The sequence below is a fragment of the Camelus ferus genome, chromosome 13, assembly GCF_009834535.1.
Source record: "Camelus ferus isolate YT-003-E chromosome 13, BCGSAC_Cfer_1.0, whole genome shotgun sequence".
NCBI lineage: Eukaryota > Metazoa > Chordata > Mammalia > Artiodactyla > Camelidae > Camelus > Camelus ferus.
In genome coordinates, this window is record NC_045708.1 from 11,227,487 (window position 1) to 11,248,646 (window position 21,160).

At 57.1% G+C, this 21,160-nt stretch overlaps 2 protein-coding genes across 16 annotated transcripts in view; one reads left to right on the top strand and one right to left on the bottom strand.

Moving 5' to 3' along the window:
* The window catches only part of CROCC (ciliary rootlet coiled-coil, rootletin), a 47,148-nt gene extending 33,585 nt beyond the window's left edge, over positions 1–13,563 (top strand). For 7 of the 9 annotated variants that reach the window (XM_032495270.1, XM_032495264.1, XM_032495268.1 and 4 more), the window contains 12 exons: positions 622–789; positions 1,976–2,354; positions 6,342–6,511; positions 6,625–6,745; positions 7,024–7,187; positions 8,567–8,782; positions 9,440–9,664; positions 10,122–10,271; positions 10,600–10,800; positions 11,000–11,131; positions 11,947–12,123; positions 12,914–13,563. In XM_032495270.1, coding sequence (XP_032351161.1) covers positions 622–789; positions 1,976–2,354; positions 6,342–6,511; positions 6,625–6,745; positions 7,024–7,187; positions 8,567–8,782; positions 9,440–9,664; positions 10,122–10,271; positions 10,600–10,800; positions 11,000–11,131; positions 11,947–12,123; positions 12,914–13,000 — 2,190 coding nt within the window. In that variant the 3' untranslated portion in view covers positions 13,001–13,563. Of the gene's footprint in view, positions 1–621; positions 790–1,975; positions 2,355–6,341; positions 6,512–6,624; positions 6,746–7,023; positions 7,188–8,566; positions 8,783–9,439; positions 9,665–10,121; positions 10,272–10,599; positions 10,801–10,999; positions 11,132–11,946; positions 12,124–12,913 lie in introns of those variants that run through there. The other 2 variants (XM_032495266.1, XM_032495272.1) reach the window with 2 other exon arrangements.
* A 1,248-nt stretch (positions 13,564–14,811) lies between these two features.
* On the bottom strand, positions 14,812–21,048 carry MFAP2 (microfibril associated protein 2). Of its 7 annotated transcripts, none has more exons than XM_032495290.1 (10): positions 20,861–21,044; positions 20,347–20,425; positions 18,407–18,484; positions 17,268–17,354; positions 17,062–17,088; positions 16,864–16,950; positions 16,690–16,734; positions 15,876–15,963; positions 15,576–15,649; positions 14,812–15,334 (listed from the first exon to the last, which is right to left on the bottom strand). In XM_032495290.1, exons 3-10 carry the CDS (start codon positions 18,441–18,443, stop codon positions 15,231–15,233), a joined length of 549 nt encoding a protein of 182 aa, XP_032351181.1. In that variant the 5' UTR covers positions 18,444–18,484; positions 20,347–20,425; positions 20,861–21,044; the 3' UTR covers positions 14,812–15,230. The 7 variants fall into 7 exon arrangements, with proteins under 7 accessions (XP_032351181.1, XP_032351178.1, XP_032351179.1 ...); XM_032495287.1 differs by having other exon boundaries at positions 17,268–17,357; positions 20,861–21,039; XM_032495288.1 differs by lacking the exon at positions 20,861–21,044 and adding an exon at positions 20,778–20,802 and having other exon boundaries at positions 17,268–17,357.
* Positions 21,049–21,160: the final 112 nt, after the last annotated feature.

Genomic DNA, 21,160 nt, shown 5'->3' on the forward strand with positions numbered 1-21,160 from the left:
CCTTTGATTCCACTTGTCTGAGGTCAAATCCCAGTCTCCTGCCTATGGGCTGTGTGACTTTGGGCAAGTCACTTCACATCTCTGAGCTTTAGTTTTCTTATCTGTTAAGTAGGGTAATGTTAGTACCTACCCCACACAGAGTTGTGTGAAGGTTAAATGATTTAATTCAAGTGCGGTGCTTAGAACAGGGCTGGATGCATGATAAGTACTCCATAAAAGCTAGGCATTATTGTAGAAGTGAAAGGTGATGCAGAGAGCTGTGGTTCCTGCCCTGCAGAACTCCTAGGGGTTCAGCACTCCCTTCCTGCCTCCGCATGACAGGTAGTTGTGATTAGGTGGTACACAGAGGTCATTGGTGCCCAGGTGCCTGGCATGGCTTGACCTCTGTGGAGTTATCAGGGGCAGGCTCCCAGTGGATTGGAATGGTGTTCAATGTATGTGTCCCTAGAGCAGTGGGTCCTGAGTGCCCTCTGTGCCAGGTCTGGACTAGGCAGGGTATGGGGCAGAGCTGAACAGGCTGCTGTGGGAGCCTGTGGGCGCTCACCAACACCCTGGGCTCAGAGGGGCTGTGGATGCTGAGAATGGGTCCTAGGTCCTGTCTGTGTCTGCTTTCTCTCCCAGATGAAGATGCTGGACAGTGAGAACGCCAGGCTGGGCCGGGAGCTGGTGGAGCTGCAGGGCCGCTTGGCACTGGGCGAACGGGCAGAAAAGGAGGGCAGACGGGAGGCCCTGGGCCTCAGACAGAAGCTCCTGAAGGGCGAGGCCAGCCTGGAGGCCATGCGGCAGGAGGTAACTAGATGGTGGGTGGGCTGCCTGGAGGGGGAGGGTCCTCGGAGGCAGTCAGGATGCCCTGTGCCTTCTCCAGTGAGAAGGTGGTGGTGCTCAATGCTGGAGTCACCCTGAGAGATCACTGCCCAGGACTTGTCGGTCTTCCCCATTCCTTGAGCTTCTCCCCCAGGTATAATAATAACAATAACAACAGCTGCAAGAACTGTAGCAGGGGTGGCGGGAGCTTGGTAGACAGAACCTTGTCTGAGTCTCCCGGCAGCCTCATGAGGTAGGTACTGTTAGCCCCAGCTTTACAGAGAACCAGACACTGAGGCTCAGAGAAGTCAAGGGATCTACCCAGGGCCACACAGCCACCTAGGTCTGTCTGATTCCAAAGCCTGCACTCTTTCCCCTCTGCTTTTACTGGTTGTTTCACTACAGTGACTCTACTATGTGACCTTAACTATGCCACTCAACCTCTCTGTGCTTTAGAGCATTCGTGGGCTAGGGGCTGACACAGCACAGATGTATACTAGGCCCTGGTGCAGGTCTTGGCATCCAGGTGGTACTCTATAGGAGGTTTCTAGTGGAACTGATGACCGTGAGACGTTGACTCATTCTCTGGACCAGAGAAGTGTGTGTGAGTGTACGTGTGATCATGCACTTTATCTGTAAATAATTTTATAGCCCCTCCCCTCACTGTGTGATTTATTGATAAGTTATGTGCACTGAAAGGCAGTGTGGCTTAGTGATTAAGAGAACAGACTCTGGAGCCAGGGTGCCTGGCTTTGGATCCCAGCTCGAATTTTCCTAGTTGTGTGGCCTTAGGCAAGTTGCTTAACTGCCTTGTGTCTCAGTTTCCTCATCTGTGAAACAGAGATGATTCATAGTGGTAATTAGAGTTGATTTTGGGGGAGAAAGTACTAAGTGCCTGGCACTAAGTTCTACCTATGTAAGCATTAGCTGTCAGTTTATTACTAATAAACAGTATACATTGCAAGGCATATATATAGAAAGAAGAGATTAAAAAAAAAATTTCTAGTGGTTTCCACCATACTCCCATGATCTTGCATCTTCTGCTCGGGTGGAGACCACTAATGGAACAGGTGTTGCGCACGCCACTTTTGGGCCCGTGGGCCCGAGGCAGGGTGTCGGGTTAGGGGGCAGCCTTGCAGACCCCCACCTCCTGGCCTTGCCCCCGCCCCAGCTCCAGGGAGCCCAGCGGAAGCTGCAGGAGCAAGAGGGCGAGTTCCGGACCCGTGAGCGAAGCCTGCTGGGCTCCCTGGAGGAGGTGCGCGGCGCCCAGAAGCAGCAGCTGGACCATGCCCACAGTCTGGAACTGAAGCTGGAGGCCGCCCGGGCCGAGACCGCGGAGCTGGGGCTGAGACTGAGCGCGGCAGAGGGCCGGGCGCAAGGCCTGGAGACCGAGCTGGCCCGCGTGGAGACACAGCGGCGCGCGGCCGAGACACAGCTGGCCGGCCTGCGCTCTGCCCTGCGCCGGGGCCTGGGCCTTGGCGGTGCGCCCCGCCCGGCCCAGCCCCAGCGGCCGGCGCCCAGTTCCCCAAGTCGGAGTGCGCCTGCTGGAGGTAAGCAAGCTCCTCGGAGAAAGGGAGAGTCAGTCGAAGAGTCCCCGCCCCCAGCGTTGGATGCCTCTGTCTAGTTCTGCCCCGCCTACTGGGCTGCCCTTGGCCATGCCTGCCCTTTCGGCCCTTTTTTTGATGACCAGCCTCAAACCCCGCCCCCTCGGCTAGTCTCATCTCCCTGCTGAGGCCCTCCCACCTGGGCCCCGCCCCTTAGATCACTGGGGACATTGGCTGGGCCACGTCCCTCCTGAGCCTAGCCTCAGCCCCGCCCCTCACTGAGGCTGCGCACTGTAGATTCCTCTTTAAAGGGAGTAAGTAGGTGGTGCCGCATCTTTTTTTTTAATTCGCGTGTTGTTGATTTACAATGTTGTGTTTCTAGTGTGCAGCATAGTGATTCACTTATACATTTATGTATATACTTTTTCATATTCTTTTTCAGTGTAGGTTATTACAAGATATTGACTATAGTTCCCTCTGCTATACAGTAGGACCTTGCCATTTTTCTGTTACATATAGTAGTTAGTATCTGCAAACCCCAAACTCCCAATTTATCCCTCCACACAACCCCCTTTCCCCGCGTTACCATAAGTTTGTTTTCTATGTCTGAGTCTATTTCTCTTTTGTAAATGTTTGTGTCATTTTTTTAGATTCCACAAATAAGTAATGTCATATGGTATTTTTCTTTCTCTCTGGCTTGCTTCACTTAGTATGACAATCTCTAGGTCCATCCATGTTGCTAAAAATGGCATTATTTTACTCTTTTTTTGGCCTGAGTAGTATTCCACTGTGTATATTTACCACATCTTTTTTATCCACTCGTCTGTCGATGAACATTTACATTGCTTCCAAGTCTTGGCTATTGTAAATAGTGCGGGTATGAAATAGGGGTGCAAGTATTTTTTCGGATGAAAGTTTTCTCCGGACACATGCCCAGGACGGGGATTGTTGGAACATATGGTAAGTCTACTTTTAGTCTTTTTAAGGAATTTCCGTACTGTTTTCCATAATGGATGCATCAGTTTACATTCCCACCAACAGTGTAGGAGGGTTCCCTTTTCCTTCCATTAGGGTTCCACTTCTTAGTGCTCCTAACTCCTCTGAGTCTTTATGCCTCCATCTTCCGTGACCCCTGCCTCTCTCCATCAGCACCTTATCTTGTGCATTCTTCTGTCGCTGGCTCCACACCCCTTCATACCAGGCCTATGAACCCGATACTTCTCCCAGACAGATACACACTCAGCCTGAAATCCCTTCCAGGAACAGATCCTCCCAGCCCCACCTGCTCCCAAGACCCAGTGGATGATGCTGGGAGGGTGCTTCAGGGGGTGCAGGTAGCCTTTTTGGGAGCATTCATCTTGTCTCAGCCTGACCCCAATCTCACCTTGATTCCTAGGCCTAGAAAACCTGTGGACTTTCGGAACTGTGGGAAATGCACTATGAGACATTGAGTCCTTGCCTCTTCAGGACATATTAAGCCCATTTAGCTGAATTTGTCCATTTAGCTACTCTATTTATTAAGCCACATACAGTGTAAGCACTGGGGATGGAGCAGAAAAGAAAACTGACAAACATTTCTGCCTTTATGGAGCTTGCGGTCTGGGTGTGGGAGTACCACACAGTAAATGTGATGTGTAAGTTAAATATAGAATTATTTAATGGGTGGTGGTAAGAGCTGGAAAATAGGTAAGAAAAAAATAAGGAACATTGCTGGTGAGAATAAAAAATGGTGCAGCCACTGTGGAAAACAGTTTGGCAGTTCCTCAAAAAAAACAAAAACTTAGAGTTTCCATATGACCCAAAAATTCCACCCCTTAGGCATATACCCAAAAGCATTGAAAATAGACGCTTGCCTAGAAATTGTGCTCCAGTGTTCATCATAGCACTATTCACAATAGCCAAAAGGTGGAAGCAGTTAAAGTGTGCATCAGCGGGTGAATGGACAAACAAAATGTGCTATCTGTGTAAATGGAATATTATTCAGCCTTCAAAAGAAATGGCATTCTCATATCTGCTACAGCATGGATAAACTCTGAAATTAGGCTAAGTGAAATAAGCTAGTCACAAAAGGGCAAATACAGTATGATTCTACTTATATGAAATACCTAGAATGGACGTTCACTGGGACAGAAATTAAAGGTTACCAGGGGTTGTGGGGAGGGGAACATTAGGAGTTGTTTCTTACCAGTTTAGAGTTTGGGGTTGTATTAGTCTCCCAGGACTACTTATTGCAAAGTACCGCAAACTGAGCGGCTTTGTGGCTTAAACAACAGAAATTTGTGCCTCAAGGGCCTGGAGGCCAGAAGTCCAAGGTCAGGTTGTCAGCAGGGCCTTCCTACTGAAGGCATTAGAAGAGAATTTGTTCCAGGTTTCCTAGCTTCTGGTAGTTCCCTGACTCATAGCAGCTTAACCTCAGTCTATACAGAGTTCTCCTCGAGGATGTGTCCAGATCTCCCCTTTCTATAAGGACATCAATCATACTGGATTAAGGTCCACCCTACTTATGACCTCATTTTAACTAATGACATCTAGCACACCTTGATTTCCAAATCAGGTCACATGCTGAGGTGTTACAATTCAACTCATAATAGGAGTGATGGACAGGATTTAGAAACAGTGGTGATGTTCACATTGCAGCGTGAATATAATTAAAGTATACACGTAAAGGTGGTCAAAAAGTCATATTTTGTTGTATATACCTTATCACAATAAAAGATTTTTTAAGGAGAAGACAAGGGCGGGGCTCGGATGTTGTGTGGGAGGCAGGGAGAGCCTCCCTGAGGAGGTGGTAGCTAAGGGGAGATTGGGAGAAGAGACTGAGGACCGTGGAAAGGTCTTGTGTGGGAGGACCCCTGTCCTGTGGACAGCAAGGGCCCGAGAGCAGCCGGAGTGTAGCAAGCAAGGTGGAACGGTGTAAGAGGGGAGGCACAGGGTTCATAGGCACAGGGCCTGCTCCCATAGTCCTTGCAGGCCACCACGAGGGTGCTGGCTTTACTCTGAGGGGATGAAGGCAGTGGGTAGACGTCCTGCTCTGGGTCCTTTGGGTGTTGACAGAGCTGTGGGGCAGTTTGGGTGTCTCTTGGCAGAGGCAGGAGGATGCGAAGGGCACGCGGACCCTCTAGCCTGCAGTTCCTGTGTTGACCTCCAGGTGCCGTCCTGTCTCTGTCCACCCCGCCCCCTCCCACCCCTTCCTAGCCCATCATCTCCCAAGGAGAGCTCTTTTTTTCAGCTGGGAAATAGGGGCACCTGGGTTCAATTCCTGGCTCAGGATCTTCCCATCTTTGAGACCAAGCAAATCATTTAACTGCTTTGAGCTCTCCCAGCCTGTGAAGGGGGAAATTGGTCCTTACGTCTCAGGGAATTACTGTGAGGATGAAATGAGGTGATGTAGGGCAGGCATTGGCCCATGCCCGGCACACAGTAAGCACTCAGTACAGGGAGGCGTAGAGGTGATGGAGTGTCCGTCCTTGGACTGGGCCCTGGGGATGCAGCCTTCATGGCGCTTGGGGTCTGGGTAGGGAAGCAGACATCAGACCCCTGTAAGGGGATGAGCTCACCCAAACCCAGCCTGGGGTCAGGGAGGCCTCTGGGAAGTGATCTTTACATTTAAGCCTAAAGGAATGGGCCAGGCAAAGAGAAGCCACAGGGAGAGAGGGGTTCAGCATGTACAAAGGCCCTAGTGCTTTTATAAGAGGGGGTGTTCTAGAACGTGGGAGCTGTGGGTGATGTGAAGTAGCCAGCTCGTAAAGGGAGAGAGGGTGATGCCGGAGTGAGCAGCAGGTGGTGACAGGGAAGTTGGGCTTGATTCTGAGGGTTGTGGGGGCTGGTGAAGGGTTAAGCAAGTGGGTGAAGCGACCCAGTTTGTGCTGTGGGAAGCTCACGTGGGCTGCCGGCCACAGCAGGGGTGGATGAGATGCATTAGGAGCCTGCAGGCGCCATCCAAGCAGGAGAGGCCAGTGCCTCCTGCATCCCTGAGCATATCTCCTTTTCCAGGAAGTGGGGAAGGGCTCAGCAGCTCCAGCCCCTTGGAACGCAGCCCTGGGTCCGAGCCACCATCTCCAGGACCTGCCACCTCCCCAGCATCTCCAGACCTGGACCCGGAAGCAGTGCGGGGGGCCCTCCGGGAGTTCCTGCAGGAGCTGCGGAGTGCCCAGAGGGAACGGGTATGGTGGGGTGTGAGTGGCTGGAGAGGAAACCGGGTGGCTAAGGGCCCCGTGAGGGGCTGCAGGTCGTCAGAGCAGGGATGTTTCCTTCCTCACCGACACTGGGGCTGTAGGATGAGCTCCGGGCCCAGATGAGCACCCTGAGTCGCCAGCTGGCTGAGATGGAGGCTGAGAGGGACAGTACAAGCTCACGGGCAAGGCAGCTGCAGAAGGCTGTGGCCGAGAGTGAGGAAGGTGGGTCTGACTACCTGGGTCCTTGCTCTCTTGTTCTCTTAGCAGCTGAGATGGGAGGCTGCTAGACTGGCCTGAGCTGCTGCTGCATTCCTGCCCTGGCCACCATGGCCTGAGTCAGGGGCTGCCTCCCCTGGGGGACCCTCCCTGGCCAATCCCACCCGATGTCCAGACCCACAGACCCTCGTAGAGGCAGGCCCTGGGGTAGGAGGAGGGCAGGCCTGGTTCAGGTCTCAGGGCTGTGACTGGCCAGGCCTGACGGGGCTGGGTGGGGGCCGCAGCCCGGCGCAGCGTGGATGCGCGGCTGAGTGGGGCCCAGGCTGAGCTGGCACTGCAAGAGGAGAGCATGCGGCGCAGTGAGCGGGAGCACCGGGCAGTGCTGGACCAGGTGGCCTCCCTGGAGAGGAGCCTGCAGGCCACCGAGAGTGAGCTTCGGGCCAGCCAGGTGGGCAGGAGCTGAGGGCCAAGGGGAGGGGGTGGGGCAGATCTGTGTGTCCCTGAATGGATGTCAGTAAGTCCTCCTGTGTGCATCCCTGTTCATCTGCCTGGGGCTCTCAGCAGCCACTGAAGTGACCAGCCTGTGACTCTCCAAAAGCACATTCAGATTTCATCATCTTGTTCCATATTGAGGTCATTAGGCTATAGAAGAAAGAGCCCAGGCATTGGAGGCTAACAGATCTGGGTTCAAGTCCTTGCCCTGCTGTGTGATTCTCATTTTCATCTTCTACAGAATGGGGAGACCAATAATTATCTCCCAGAGACTGCACCTACACTCTTGACACATAGATGGTGCTCAAGGGACCTCTGCTTCCTTCATCTCTATATAGGCACACGTGGTGTTCTGGGGGTTTTATGTGGGTTTGGGAGACATCTGTGTGTGCGTGTGCATGTCTGGGGCAAGAAGCACAGGCCCTGGTGGTGATGGTCCAGGCTGCTGAAGCCTTGAGCCCTTCTTACAGCCACAGATCCGCCCCCTTCCCTCCCCTTTCCTCCCCTGGCCCTCCATGACTGCCCCTACAGCCCACCCCCTGCCTTTGGCTCTAGGCCAAGCTTGAGCTGGATTGTTGTGTCTGCGGCTTCAGGTCTGGCCTTGGGCCCAGCCGCAGGGGCCGCGGGAGGAGGCCGGGAACAAAGCTGGGTAGGAGCCAGAGTGGGGCTGCTGGGCCCAGACATCGCAGGGTTGGGGCTCTGAGCAGGGTGGAAGAGAGCCCAGGCCTGGGGGGCTGTTGTAATAACACCCCCTTGACCTGCCTGTCTCTCGGATGGTAAAAGGAAGAGAAGGACCCCAGTCTGTCCTCCTGCCCCATCCTCATGCCCCAAGTCTCCTTCACTGGCTGACCCCACGAGGCGAAGGGAGGATTATCATCCCTTAAAACCCGGTAGGGCCCAAGGCTCCTGCCTGACTCAGCTCAAGTCCCGCAGGCAGCTCTGGGCCGGCCTCTGAGAGGGAGGCCCTGGAATCTGCATTTTTATACCCAACTCCCAGGGCTTTGTAAATACCCAGGTTGTGGTATCCCTGGACCAATCCAGTCCCCCCACCATACAGTGTGAAATAGGGCCAGAGAGCAGGGAGGGAGAGTTGATACTGGGTCACACAGCCTCTGTGACGGGCAAAACTAGAAAGTCCTCTGGGATCCTCAAGTCAACCCATCCTGTGAACATATGGGGAGGCTGAGGCCCCAGGAAGTGTCAGGGACCAGCACTGGATCACACAGCGAGTGGCTGGACCAGCCCCTTTGAGGCTGCTCCCCACTTTCTCCTGAGGGATGCGGGAGGTGGAGGGGGTACTGCAGAAATGGGGCCTGAGCCCTCCCCGCCCCACAGGAAAAGATCAGCAAGATGAAGGCCAATGAGGGAAAGCTGGAGAGTGACAAGCGGCGTCTGAAGGAGGTGCTGGACGCTTCCGAGAGCCGCACCATAAAGCTGGAGCTGCAGCGGCGCTCACTCGAGGGGGAACTGCAGCGCAGCCGCCTGGGCCTGAGCGACCGGGAGGCCCATGCCCAGGCTCTCCAGGAGCGGGTGGACTCCTTGCAGAGACAGGTGGGTCCCCTTCCCCAGCTGCAGGCTCCCCATCTGCGTGCCCTGTGCCAAGTACACTACAGGGACTATGTGATCCTCCCAACAACCCGGTGAGGCAAGTATCATCACCCCATTTCACAGATGGACAGATGGAGGTTCACAGAGGTCATGTCATTGCCCAAGATCACATGGGTAATAAGAAGCAGACTCAAAATTAGAATTTAGGACTGTCTGATGACGGAGTCTGTACTCAAAGGAGCATATGGGACAAGTTAGAGACATAGATTTCACTCATTTTCATTTTTTGCCTTGGCTGCCAGGAAGCTCAGCTCTCACTGGAGTTCAGTAACTCTGCTAGCCCTACACTGTCAGTCACCAAAGTTAAGAAGACAGAAAATATCAGGGTTGTGGTGGTTACCCTTTTTCCTCCATAGCAGGGAGAGCGAGGGGAATGAGAACAAAGAGGAGACCACAGGGACTGGGACTACCAGGTTGATGGCACCCGTGTGCTGGTGAACTGGCAGTGCGACCGGGCCCAAGTTGCAGCCAGTGGAGCCAGAGGCAGTGCAAAGGAACAATAAGCATCAGTGACAAAGAGAGGTGGGCAGGGCTTAGGTTAGGCACACCTGACACAAACGGAACAGAGTCACTGGACCATCCTGTCTGTCCTCTTTCCAGGTGGCAGACAGTGAGGTGAAGGCGGGGACTCTGCAGCTGACGGTGGAGCGGCTGAGCGGGGCCCTGACCAAGGTGGAAGAGAGCGAGGGGACCCTGCGGGACAAGGTGCAGGGCCTGACAGAGGCTTTGGCCCAGAGCAGCGCCAGCCTCACCAGCACCCAGGACAAGAACCTACAACTGCAGAAGGCCCTGACCGCCTGTGAACATGACCGCCAAGTGCTCCAAGTATGGGGGTTCCAGGGTCTGGCTGTGGGTGGGCCCAGTGAGAGAGTTAGCCTCCAAGGCAGGCTTGGAGGCCCTGGTGGAGAGCCAGTCCCTAGGGCAGTGGGCTGGGAACCCAGGAGCCAATGAGAGCTGGCTTTGAGGGAGGGGGGTGCACCCAATAAGAGCATTGGCCAATGAGAGGAGGCTCTGGGGGGAGGTGGGCCCAAGCCTACCTAGTAGGATGGGCTGAGGGACCCAGGGGGCAGGCTAATGGGGGAGAGTTGGGGTCTGCGGTGTCCCCACCTTGAACAGGTCAGTGGATAGGCCGTGGGCAAGGCCTACTGTCTGGCTCACTCTCCAGGTGAGAGGACTACCTGTTTTGTGGGCTGTGAGCCTGGCTTGGAGGTACCTAGTAGAGGGGAGCTCTTTGCCTCAGGGCTCCCAGGCCAGCCTGGCACCATCAGCCCTTGTCCCCCAGGAACGGCTGGAGGCCGCTCGGCAGGCATTATCCGAGGCTCGGAAGCAGAGCAGCTCCCTGGGCGAGCAGGTGCAGACAATGCGGGGCGAGCTTGCAGACCTGGAGCTGCAGCGGGCAGAGGCCGAGGGCCAGCTGCAACAGCTGCAGGAGGTGAGGGTCAGGGCAGGCTCTTCCGTCCCCGGGACCACGAGGCCCTTGGGACAAGGTCAGGACCTTCCCACCTACCACAACCTCATCCCAAACCCAGGCCCAGCCTCCTGTGAGGGAGCATAATTCACTCAGCCCCTATCCCCATTATACAGATGGAGAAGCTGAGGCCGGGAGAGAACCGTCCGGCCTCAGGCGACAGTTCCCCGATGTAGGCCTCACAGTCGCCTTGCCTAGCGAAGGGGCACAGCAGGCTGGCCTCATCATCCCCAAGCCTTGGATGCAACCCTGGGGCCCAGATGGATGAGGGACTCACTGGCTTCTGCTGCAGGTGCTGCGGCAACGGCAAGAGGGTGAGGCTGCGGCCCTGCACACGGTCCAGAAGCTGCAGGACGAGCGGCGGCTGCTGCAGGAGCGCCTGGGCAGCCTGCAGCACGCCCTGGCTCAGCTGGAGGCTGAGAAGCGGGAGGTGGAGCGGTCAGCCCTGCGGCTGGAGAAGGACCGGGTGGCCCTCAAGAGGACGCTGGACAAGGTGAGCTGTGCCCCCAGAGCCCTCCCTTCTCTTCCTTTGGGCTCTAGCCATGGTTGGTCCCAGCTGTATGTCCCTAGGGTCAGGGGGCCTCAAATGATCCTGCTGCCTCTAATCTGACATCCCTCTCTGAGCCTCTCTCTCTTCCTGGGACCTCCCTCCTTTCTTGGGCACCCTGATCCCCTCCTGCTCTCCCACCTAGGTGGAACGGGAGAAGCTTCGCAGTCACGAGGACACGGTGCGGCTGAGTGCAGAGAAGGGCCGCCTGGACCGCACACTCACGGGGGCTGAGCTCGAGCTGGCCGAGGCCCAGAGGCAGATCCAGCTGTTGGAGGTCTAGCCCCCGCCCACCCAGCCCTGGATACCGTCTCTCCTTGGCCTGGACCCAACCTCACCCCCAGCCTGAGTGCCAGGCCGTCCCATGAGGAGCTGATGGCTCAGTCAGCCTAGAGCTCTCAACCCCGACAACCCACGAGCCCAGACCCTTAAGAGGGGGCAGCTCAGGGCCGCGTCCCAAGCAAGGGGTCCTCCCCAAAGTGGAGAGAAAAGAGATGCTAAAGACCTGTCCGCACAGAAGGCTGTGTGTTCATGTGTGTTGTGGACATGAAGAGCTCTGAGTGTACCTGGGAGAACCTTGTGCATGGATGGATGTGGCAGATCTAAGTCTTAGGGGCCTGTGAATTAGGAGTCTGTACCTTTGGGTGCAGATAGATGTCTTCATGTATTTAGATGTAAAAGTACTGCACTTTTATGCATGCATTTGTGTAAACACACACATTTACATGCTTGCTTTTATGGCCATATGTACATGGGCTTCTCTGTTTGAATAGGTATGCGTGTTGGGATCACTAAGTACCCTGACCCAGGATTTGCAGGCCAGGAGGGCTGGGGGTGGAAGACAAACAGGAATCTCTTCTGCATCCCATGCTTGGCCCCAAGGGACCCTTAGGCTTCCCCGCCACCCCGGGGAGGTGCCTGACACCCCTTCACACACACACACACACACACACACACACACACAGAGACACACACACACACAGAGACACACACACACACACACACACACACAGACACACACACACACACACAGACACACACACAGAGACACACACACACAGCCAGAGGCCTGACTAGCCGCCCCTCCCGCAGGCCCAGGTGGTGGCGCTGGAGCAGAACCATAGCCCAGCCCGGCTGGAGGTGGATGAGCAGCAGCTGGAGCTGCAGCAGGAAGTGGAGCGTCTACGCAGTGCCCAGGTGCAGACAGAGCGCACCCTGGAGGCGCGGGAGCGGGCCCACCGGCAGAGGGTTCGTGGGCTGGAAGAGCAGGTACTCAGGCCTGGTGGGCTCCGGCCCCTCCCCAGGGGGATGCAGTACCAGCAGGACTCCCCCTTCAGGAATCTGGGCTGGGGTGGAAGTTTGGAGCTGGAAGTGGGAGAGGGAGAGGGGGCTGGAGTTAACCTCTTAGGTATAAGGGGTCGATGGCACCCATAGCTGAAGTGGTCCAGGGGGATCTATGCTACTGTCAGCCATGGCTGAACACAGGGGCTCAAGTGATGTCACTGGAACTCAGTCCCCTTGCCATGGCTCCGTGCTGGGCAGGCGGTCTCCCTGGGTGGCACAGGTGGCCTCAGCAGCTCCAGCCTCAGATTATCCTAATCACCCTTGACCCCAGAGGAGAGAGGGACCCTTCTTCCTGAGAGCAACAGCAACAGCCCCAACGATGATCCTCACTGGCCAACTGAGATTGCAGGCCCCCTCGTCACCATCTCTGCCCTGATCATGTCTGCAGGGCAAGGCTGCTCTGGCAGGCCTGGCCTGGCTCACAGGTCCACCCCTGGAGTCGGGCTGGTGCCAGGCCTATCCTAGTGGTGAGAGAGGGGATGGGTGGCCCCTAAAGAGATGCTGAGCAGTCAACAGACACCCAACTGCTGCACAGAGCAAAATAAGAAAGGGTGGACATACCCTGGCTTTTAATGAGACCTGGTTTCTCCTGAAACAGGCAGCACTAGGTCCCTTCCAGTCCCAGCTGCAGCTTAGGGTCCATCTGTTAGTAACCTCCCACTTCTCTGAAACCAGGTGGGGGTCCTGGGTTGGCCTTACCTCCTCTCTTCTCCAGGTGTCCACACTGAAGGGACAGTTGCACCAGGAGCTTCGAAGGAGCTCAGCATCCTTCTCTCCCTCCTCCGGCCCCCCAGAGAAGTGAGCATCTTCCTGGCTGGTGTCCTGAAGAGCCACCCCATGGCCAGGGCAGGACAGGGGCCTCGTCTCAGCACCGTCTACCCAGGGCCTGGGCCCCCAGAGCACAGCTAGGGGTGAGGAGGAGCAGGGATGGCAGTGCTGCGGGATGGGGACTCCAGCACCAAGCCAGACCCAGCAGCGGTCTCCCAGCCTCATCAGAGCCACCCACTCTCTGTGGGCCCCCTCAGTCCAGCCCCTCGCCCCTGGGATGAGCCAGTGCAGATTGTATGTGATCCTCCCCGAGAGTGACAGAGCCAAAGCCAGGGGTTGGAGAGAGACCCCCTTGTCTCTGGCTGGGCCTGGAGCACAGGCTCACAGGGAAGAGGAGGGGTGTCCAGGCCTGGGGCAGGGGCCAGAGACCCAAGCCCTCCTCTGGCTTCCCAGAGGTCTCCGCCTTAGTTCAGAGTGTTTGTCAGGGAATTCCTCAGAGAATTCAGAGTCCCTGTATTTTTGTACCTTTTTACAATGTTAATTGTTCAGAACTGTTCTGTTTTTTGTAACAAGACAACCCCATTTTTTAAAATGGTTTGTACAGATGTGTCCCTTTATTAATATGTCTCCACCCAGAAGATAGGAGGGGAACAGGAGGGGTCTGGGGCAAGAGAGATGGTGTCCCCTGGTGAGGGGTGCTCAGGGGGATGGGGGAGGCTTCAGAAACGCCTGTGTTGAACCCCCCAGAAAGGCCTGTTCCTAACCCCCCAGGATATCAGGGTGGGGAGGCCTCTGGGGTCCTGCGCCACCCACCCCCTTGAACAGATGGGACTTTGGAGGCTTGGGGGTGGGACCCAAACTCCATGGCTCAACTCTTTGCAGCTGAAGCTTTCTACCCTCTTCTCTGGCCCCTCCTGAGGACAGGGCCCACCCTCTGGACAGTGACAGGCCTCCCAGGTAACGTGGTGAACAAGTGCAGACCTGGGAGTGGACGTGCGGTCTTGCCTTGGCTCCTCTGGGTGATCCTGCACAAAGCTGCTTAACAGGTCAGAGCTTCAGTTTGCTCATCTGTAAAATGGGAGTCTGCTTCCCAGGGTGGCTGTGAGGAAGTACACAAGGAACCAGGGGCTCAGTCTGTGTTTCCAAGGAGCAGTCTCATCTCATGGAGTCCAGTGGGGTCAGGCTCTGCCCCAGCCCCACCACATCGCTGTGGACCCATGGGTGGGTTACGTAATGCCTCTAGGCTTAGTTTGCCTGTCTGTAAAATGGGAACATTAAGTGTAGCCAACAAGTAGGCCTGTTTGGAGAGTTAAATAAGATGATGTGCTGAGCCTTCATACATTGCTGGTCAGAGGGAGGTGTTATAATGGCTTCCCTGTTTCTATTCTCTGAACTGCACCAGCCTTCCCTCCCTGCAAAAGCCCCTGATATCAGAGTCCACCAACCTTGACCTCTGGCCTTACACTCTATACACACCCTTCCACACGGGTGGCCTCCCATCTTGCCTGGCACCCCCTCCGATGATGGGGGATTCACAGCCTCACCAAGCAGCCCTGACAATGAGAAAACTGTATTCCTGAACCTTCTATTTTTTGATACAACCCTCTGCAACACACACACACACACACCCCTAGGGGGCAGGTGTCATGGCCTATCTTTCTGGGCAGGTCAGAGCTGAAGCGGGTTGGTGAGGAGGCAGGGCTGGGAGTGCAGAGGCAAGGCCATGGGTCGCTGGAACATGGCCTTCTCCTGAAGCGGCCGGGTAGCCTCTCGGTGCGGACGAGCAGTGTTGGAGGCCGCAGGCCATCTCCTCTGTGCTCCCGCCTGAAAAAGTGACTCTGAATCTTTTGTAAAAACCTGTTTTTAATTTTGTATAAAACAAAGGTGATCTATGCCCAGGGGCTGTAGGAAATCCAAGCAGACCAGCTGGGGTGAGGGTCAGAGCCTACCTTGGGGGGAGGTGGGCCTGGAGTGGGGGACTGTCCTCAGAGGGACTGAGAAGGCACGTCAGGGGCCCAGACCCCATAGAGAGGCCTGGGATGTCCCCCACCTGGGGGCGAGACTGGGCATTGGGGAGCACCCCCTTGTGCCCCAGGGGTGGCCACAGGCTGGGGAGGGGCCTGAGGCAACCCCCCAGGGCTACAGTCCACTAACTTTTTACAGAATAAAAGGAATGTTGGGCTGGGGAGAAAAGCACCAGGTCAGGTAGAGCCGAAGGGCCCCAGATCCGAGGAGGGGCCAGGGCTTGGGGTGCCAGCTCCACCCTAGCAGCCCCCGCAGCTCCTAGCACAGGCAATGGCCACGGACTGGCATAGGCCGCTGCTGGCCATCACGCCACATTTGGAGAACTTGTCACGACATAGGTCAGCTGTTGAGGGGGCAGGAAGGATTTGGGGTCAGAGTGAGGGTAGGTGATGGGAACTGCCACCCCCTCCCCATCCCTGGTGACAGGAGATATTCTGGAGATAAAAAGCAGCCAGGAGGGGAGCCCAGGAACCCCTGGAAGTGGCCCCAGCATATGACCCATGTTTCATAAACATCAGGTCGGTGGACACATGGCTGGACAACAAGTAGGGGTTGGGGGAGGGCGGGGGTGGAGGCCTTCCTACCTCGCAGGAGCTCCTCGTGGGCACAGACTGTGCGGACACAGATCTCCTTGTTGACCACATACACGCGGCGGAGGCTGAGGGGATGGGGCCGGCACAGGTGTCAGCCCCACCCTCACCCAGCGCTACTGGGCGAGCCCAGAAGGGACCTGGCATTGGAGCCCAAGTCATGGCCCCCAGGCCTGAGCTTAACCAGAGCTGAGCTCAACTTTAGGACTGGCAATCTCTCCCCACAATCACACCTTGGCCGCTGAAGCGAGCTGTCATCCCCCCTCCGCCACCCACCTGCCAGCCCGTGCTCACCTGTAGAAGCAGACCTCGTTGAGACACTGTTTGCAAGGCTTATGTATGGAGTAGAGGCGGGTACACGGGTACTGCTCCTCGCGGCAGTCTGAGTGACAGGTGGGGTCAGACTGGGGGCTGCAGCTTGAGGCTCAGAGCACCTCACCCGTGGAGACTGGCTCTCCGGGCCTGGGGACCCCTGCACCCTCAGGCCAAGCCTAGACACACACCCCAACACATGCACACACCACACTGCTGGCCCTTCCCAGGCTGCCCGATGTTACCCAGTGTATTTACACACACACAAATTCACAGCCACGCTTAGAAGCATATATTGAAACACACAAGTTCAAACACAAATCTACACCCACATACAGTCACAACAGTCCACAGCAACCTCACGAGAGGTCTGCACACACTCACACACTGAGCTGTGAGACAGGGTCCCTCACACACAGGCTGGCTCTCTCAGGCTCTTGGCTGGGGCAGGCCCGCTGAGCCAGCCTGGGCTTTCTGCCCCATCCTCACCTCGGCTGCCATGAGCACCACCCCATCCTGCTGGCAGTAAGCCCCCAGCATGCTCCCGCCCCACCCCAGTGTCTGGGAGCAGAGGGCCCCTCCTAAGGCTGCAGCCAGCTCCGCCTCCAGCCAGGCCCAGGGAGCAGAGGGATCTCCTGGAGCCACCTTGGGGGCCCTGGAGTTGCAGGGGCACATCTACAAGCCCCTCACCCCACCATCTACCCATGCTGTCTCCGTCCTCCCAGTGCCATGCCCCACTGCCCCCTAACTTCCGGGACCATGCCTCTGTCTCTCCAGTTGTCAGGAAGGCTCTTACCCAGAGGCCCAGGCTCCGTGGGCTCCGTCTCTACATTTCCTGGTTCTGGTGCAGGGGGAGAGGCAGGCAGAGATCATTGGGAGGGGTCTGTTCAGAGCAGGAGAGGTCCCCTCTCCCAGCCCCAGCACAGACCACCCCACCCACTCCCGGGTTTGGCTGGAGCTTGTGGCTTACCTAAGGTGGGGGCTGGGATTACTTCCTGCTGTACTTGCTGCTGGGACTGGAACTGGAACTGCTCCTCGGGGGGCCGAGGAGTCACCTCTGCAATGGGAGATGATAGGGGGGTCTGCTCCCTCCTCCACACCCCCCTGCAGGTCTCCATGGGCTCCCCACCCAGCTGCCCACCCATCCTATCCTGCCCCCGTCCTTTACCTTGATAATCATAGTAGTCAGGGTTGTCTGAAAATAAAGATGAAAGTGTAATTGGTGGGGGTCAGACTAGTCCCCAGCCCCAGGTCACAAGTGAGCCAGGGGCCACACCCCAAGATTGCCATTGTGCTACCCGACCTGGTCCCTGGCTGAGCCATGCGCATCTGGGGAGCAGGGATGGGGGAGGCCTGGGGGTGGTAAGGCCTTACCAATCTGGTCGCTATAGTGGGTGTACTGGACATGGTCTGGGAATGGAGGCAGCGGGTCCAGGTCATACTGGCCCTGAGCCAGCAGGCCTGCTGTGAGGAAAAGGCAAAGCTGAGGTGGTGCCTGGCACGGAAGGACAGCAAAGGCCCCACGGCACTTCTAGGGAGGGGAGGTAGAGGTCCCCAGGGTAGGCCTATAAGACCTGAAGATCCTACAACAGACTCTTAGACCCACAGGATGCAAACTCCTTCCTTCACTCTGAAGGCCCTTATACTCCCTGGTCCTGTGTCACCTCGCTGACCTTATCCTACCCTCTCCCCCATGCTGGCCTCTCGCTGTTCCTGGAACTGGGCCTGCTTCTGCCTGCCCCAGGGCCTTTGCACTTGACTCTTTCTGGACCTCTGATCTTGGTTAGCTTCTCCTCCTTCAAGTCTCATCTCAACTGAAATATCAGCTCTGCTAAGGGGCCCTTGCTGGCCCACAACCCTCTCCATCTCATCCTCCCAGTTATTTCCGTAGCAGTCAACTCAATCTGACATTTATTACATCTACTTGATAACATCAGCCTCCCTTCTCTAGACTGGCAGGCAACACCACAAGGACAGGGATTTGTCTGCCTGATTCATCACTGTATCCCCAGGGCCTAGCCCACTGCCTGGCACATACTAGGAGCTCCACAAATATCTATTAAATGAAAGACTGTTAGACCTGCACAGCCTCTGTGATCCCCACTGATAACTTCTCAAGGTCAAGACTGCATAGGGTAGTTGGGTCCCAAAGGGATCTAGAACCCAGGCCTTCAGACTGCCTTGGACGCCCCCTGTTACTACACATCAGCTCCCGGGAGGGTCAGTAAGGAAAAGAAAAAGTGTGGATCCTGGTGCCTGGGTGTGTGCCCACTCCCCAGAATCCTTCCAGTCTGCTGCTGTGGAGGGTTGGGGGGAGGGTCCAGGAGACGCCTCCAGACTTTGGGAGGGGTTGGCTGGCCCAGTCTGTGGTCCAGGAGGTAGGAGGCCCTGGGAGCCAGGGAGCTGAGTTCTGGCCACAGGGCATAACAAAAGCTCACTGCCAGCTCCCTCCCCTCACAAACCCCACTTCCACCCACATAAGGGGAGCCCCACCAGCCCCAGAAGCCACTTACCAGGCAGAAATACCAGGAAGAGGTAGGCAGCTCTCATGGCTACACAGTGAGGTGGGCTGGGCTGGTGTCAGGGGACAGCTGGAGGAAGAGGAGGGGCAAGCTGCATCCCGGGCCACTACCCCAGGACTTCAGAGCCCACTTCTGATCCCCTGAATTCACCCGGGAGAAGGAGAGCCCAGGAAAAGAAGCCAGGCATATGGAGGGTCACGGAGTCTGGGCCCAGGGGGAAGGGGACTACTCTGGAGGGACATTGGTTCCTGATGACCTACTGGGTGTTCAGGTTCCAAGGGACACAGCCTCCAGCCTGTCTTCAGGACTGATCCTGACAAACAGACCCTACCCTGCCCTCCTCACTGAATGGAGGATTCTAATCCCCTATCAGCCCTGACCCTGCCCACACACCCATGCCCACCCTCTGGTCCAGCACTTCCCCGGGTGTCTAACGCACTGATCACACGGATCCCTGACCCCAGGCCCATCCTTGGGACCCCAACCCTGCGCAGCCAACATCACAGCCCAGACTCAGCAGTCTGCCAAACCCACTGCCTGCTCCCAGTTAGCCCCTGGGCCCTGAACATCCTGCTCAGCAGGAAACCACATGTGTGTACGGGCCTCAGGGGCCCCTGGGGCAGCCAGGCCTGGGCAGGGCTCCCACCCTGAGAAGATTCTTCTCCTGCCAGGCCTCCAGGCCTCCTAAGACCTGGCTGACTTCATCACACACTCACGAGACTGAGGTCTATTTGTCTGCTGCAGCGGGAAGCAGTTAGGGTGGAGTTTGAGGAGGGTTTCTCTGGATCCTAAAAGGACAGCGCTGAAGGAGACCGTGCTGTCACCCAGCCCAGGGGTTCTGAACCCCCCACATTGTATGACAAGTGTTATGTGTGTAGTTTTTTGGGGAGAGGGCAGTGGTCCATAGCCTTCACCAAGCTCTTGAACTTCAAGAACTGGTCGAGTCCAGCCTCCAGTCTTTGGCCACATAGTGGACTTGGTAGAATTTACAGGTCCTCATGTCCAGTCTCAGCTCAGTGGCGGGCAGCCTCAAGACTCTCAGCATTCTGCTGGGAGGAAGTCCATGGGCTCATCCATCCAGGAAAGCCCCCTCCCCACCACAACAAAAGGTGTTCTTCCAGACAGCTAACTGGAAACTTAATTTTGCTGCATTCCCCCCAGCCTACCCAGGGAATTTAGGGAGAGGGGCAGAAACATGGGCATCTTTCCCTCCTGCCCGATTCTGAGACTATATGGCCCCTGGCCCATCTCATGCATTCAGCTTCTCACTCTTTTTCTCCACCCTTACTGCAATCAGATGAAGTGGGTGAGGAAATCCAGGTGAGGGCGAGGAGATGGGACTCATGACAAGCTGCCCCACAGGCAGGGGACACCTGGCTCCCACATCCCCATTCTGAAAACCTTTGGCCTCCTCATAGTAAGGGGACTTAACAGCCTGGAGTGCCTTCCTGGCAACTCCCCACAAGGCCTCACTATCCCCTGCTTGGCCCCCAGGCTGGTGGCAGCCAGGTTAGATGGAGCTGTCACTACTCAGAAGGCCCCAAGTTGGGGCCTTAAGAGGCTGGGGGAAGGTGACTCTGTCTGTCCCCAAAGTCCCTCCTAGGTCTCTCAGCCCCCTGCATGGAGTCTTTTCCTCCCCTAGAAGGTTGGGCACCCAGGCCCAGGCTTATTGGGAAAGGGGCCCCAGGGCAAGGGGTGGGGCGGTAAGGAGGAGAGTCCTGTGGGAGTAAGGGATCCCTCCAAGGGACCACATCTCCAGGCACTTCTAGACTATGGATTGCTGGGTGTGTGGAGGCCAGGACTGCCTAGAAGGCCTGTTCCCCACCCTGGCCCCTTCGACAGCTGGGACGTCCCCTACCCTCTGTGCCTGAGAAGGAGGGGGACTAGCGGGGCCTACTCTGAGCCCCCTGCCCCCACGCTGACTGACTCACTCTGCGGGAGGCTCTGTCTGTTCCAGAGGCCGGGCTGGGGTCCGGCTGGAGAAAACCAGATGTTGCAGGCGCCGCACAGCTGGGAACAATCAGCCACGGAAACTTGCTCGAGCGCGCTCCCTCGCGCTCTCCCGTCTCTGATCTCTCTTTGTCTCTCCGCGTCTCTGTCCCGGCGGCTCCCGCCGGACACCCCCACCCCACTCGCCACATTCCAACCTCCCTGGGAGAACAAAAGCGGCCCCATCCCCGACGCCCCCACTTCTGGCTCCCAGCAAACGGGTTCCCCTCCCTCCCCAACTCGCGTCCTCCCCTCAGAACGATCCCAAACTTTCCAAGTGCCCTCTTAGCATCTGCTCAGACGGCCCCGGGTTCAGGGACCCTGGCAGCCGCCCCTAGCATCGGGGACCCGCGGAGCCCCGCACCCCTAGCACCTGGAGGCCCTCCGACGTCCTGGCCCGCGACCTCGGCCCGTGGAGCGCCCCCACCCCGGTCGGGCCGCCAGGCCCGCGCCTACCTGGCCGGGTCACTCCGCCGCCCGCTCCGAGTCCGCCCGCCGGAGCCGCCCCTTTGCCCGCTCCGAGCTCCCCTCCGGGCCCCCGACGGGGCCGGCGCCCGCCCTCCAGCCCGGATCCGCTGGGTCCTAACGCGAGCGCCGCCGCTGGGGCCGCCACGCCGCGCCCTCGGGTCTTAAACCCTCTTCTGAGGGCGGCCCCGCGGGGAGGAGGCGCCCCGCTAAGCCAGCGTCACGTCTGATCAGCATTTCACACTGTGCAAAACGCTTTCTCCTCAGCGCCTCATCACATCTGGCCCGCTG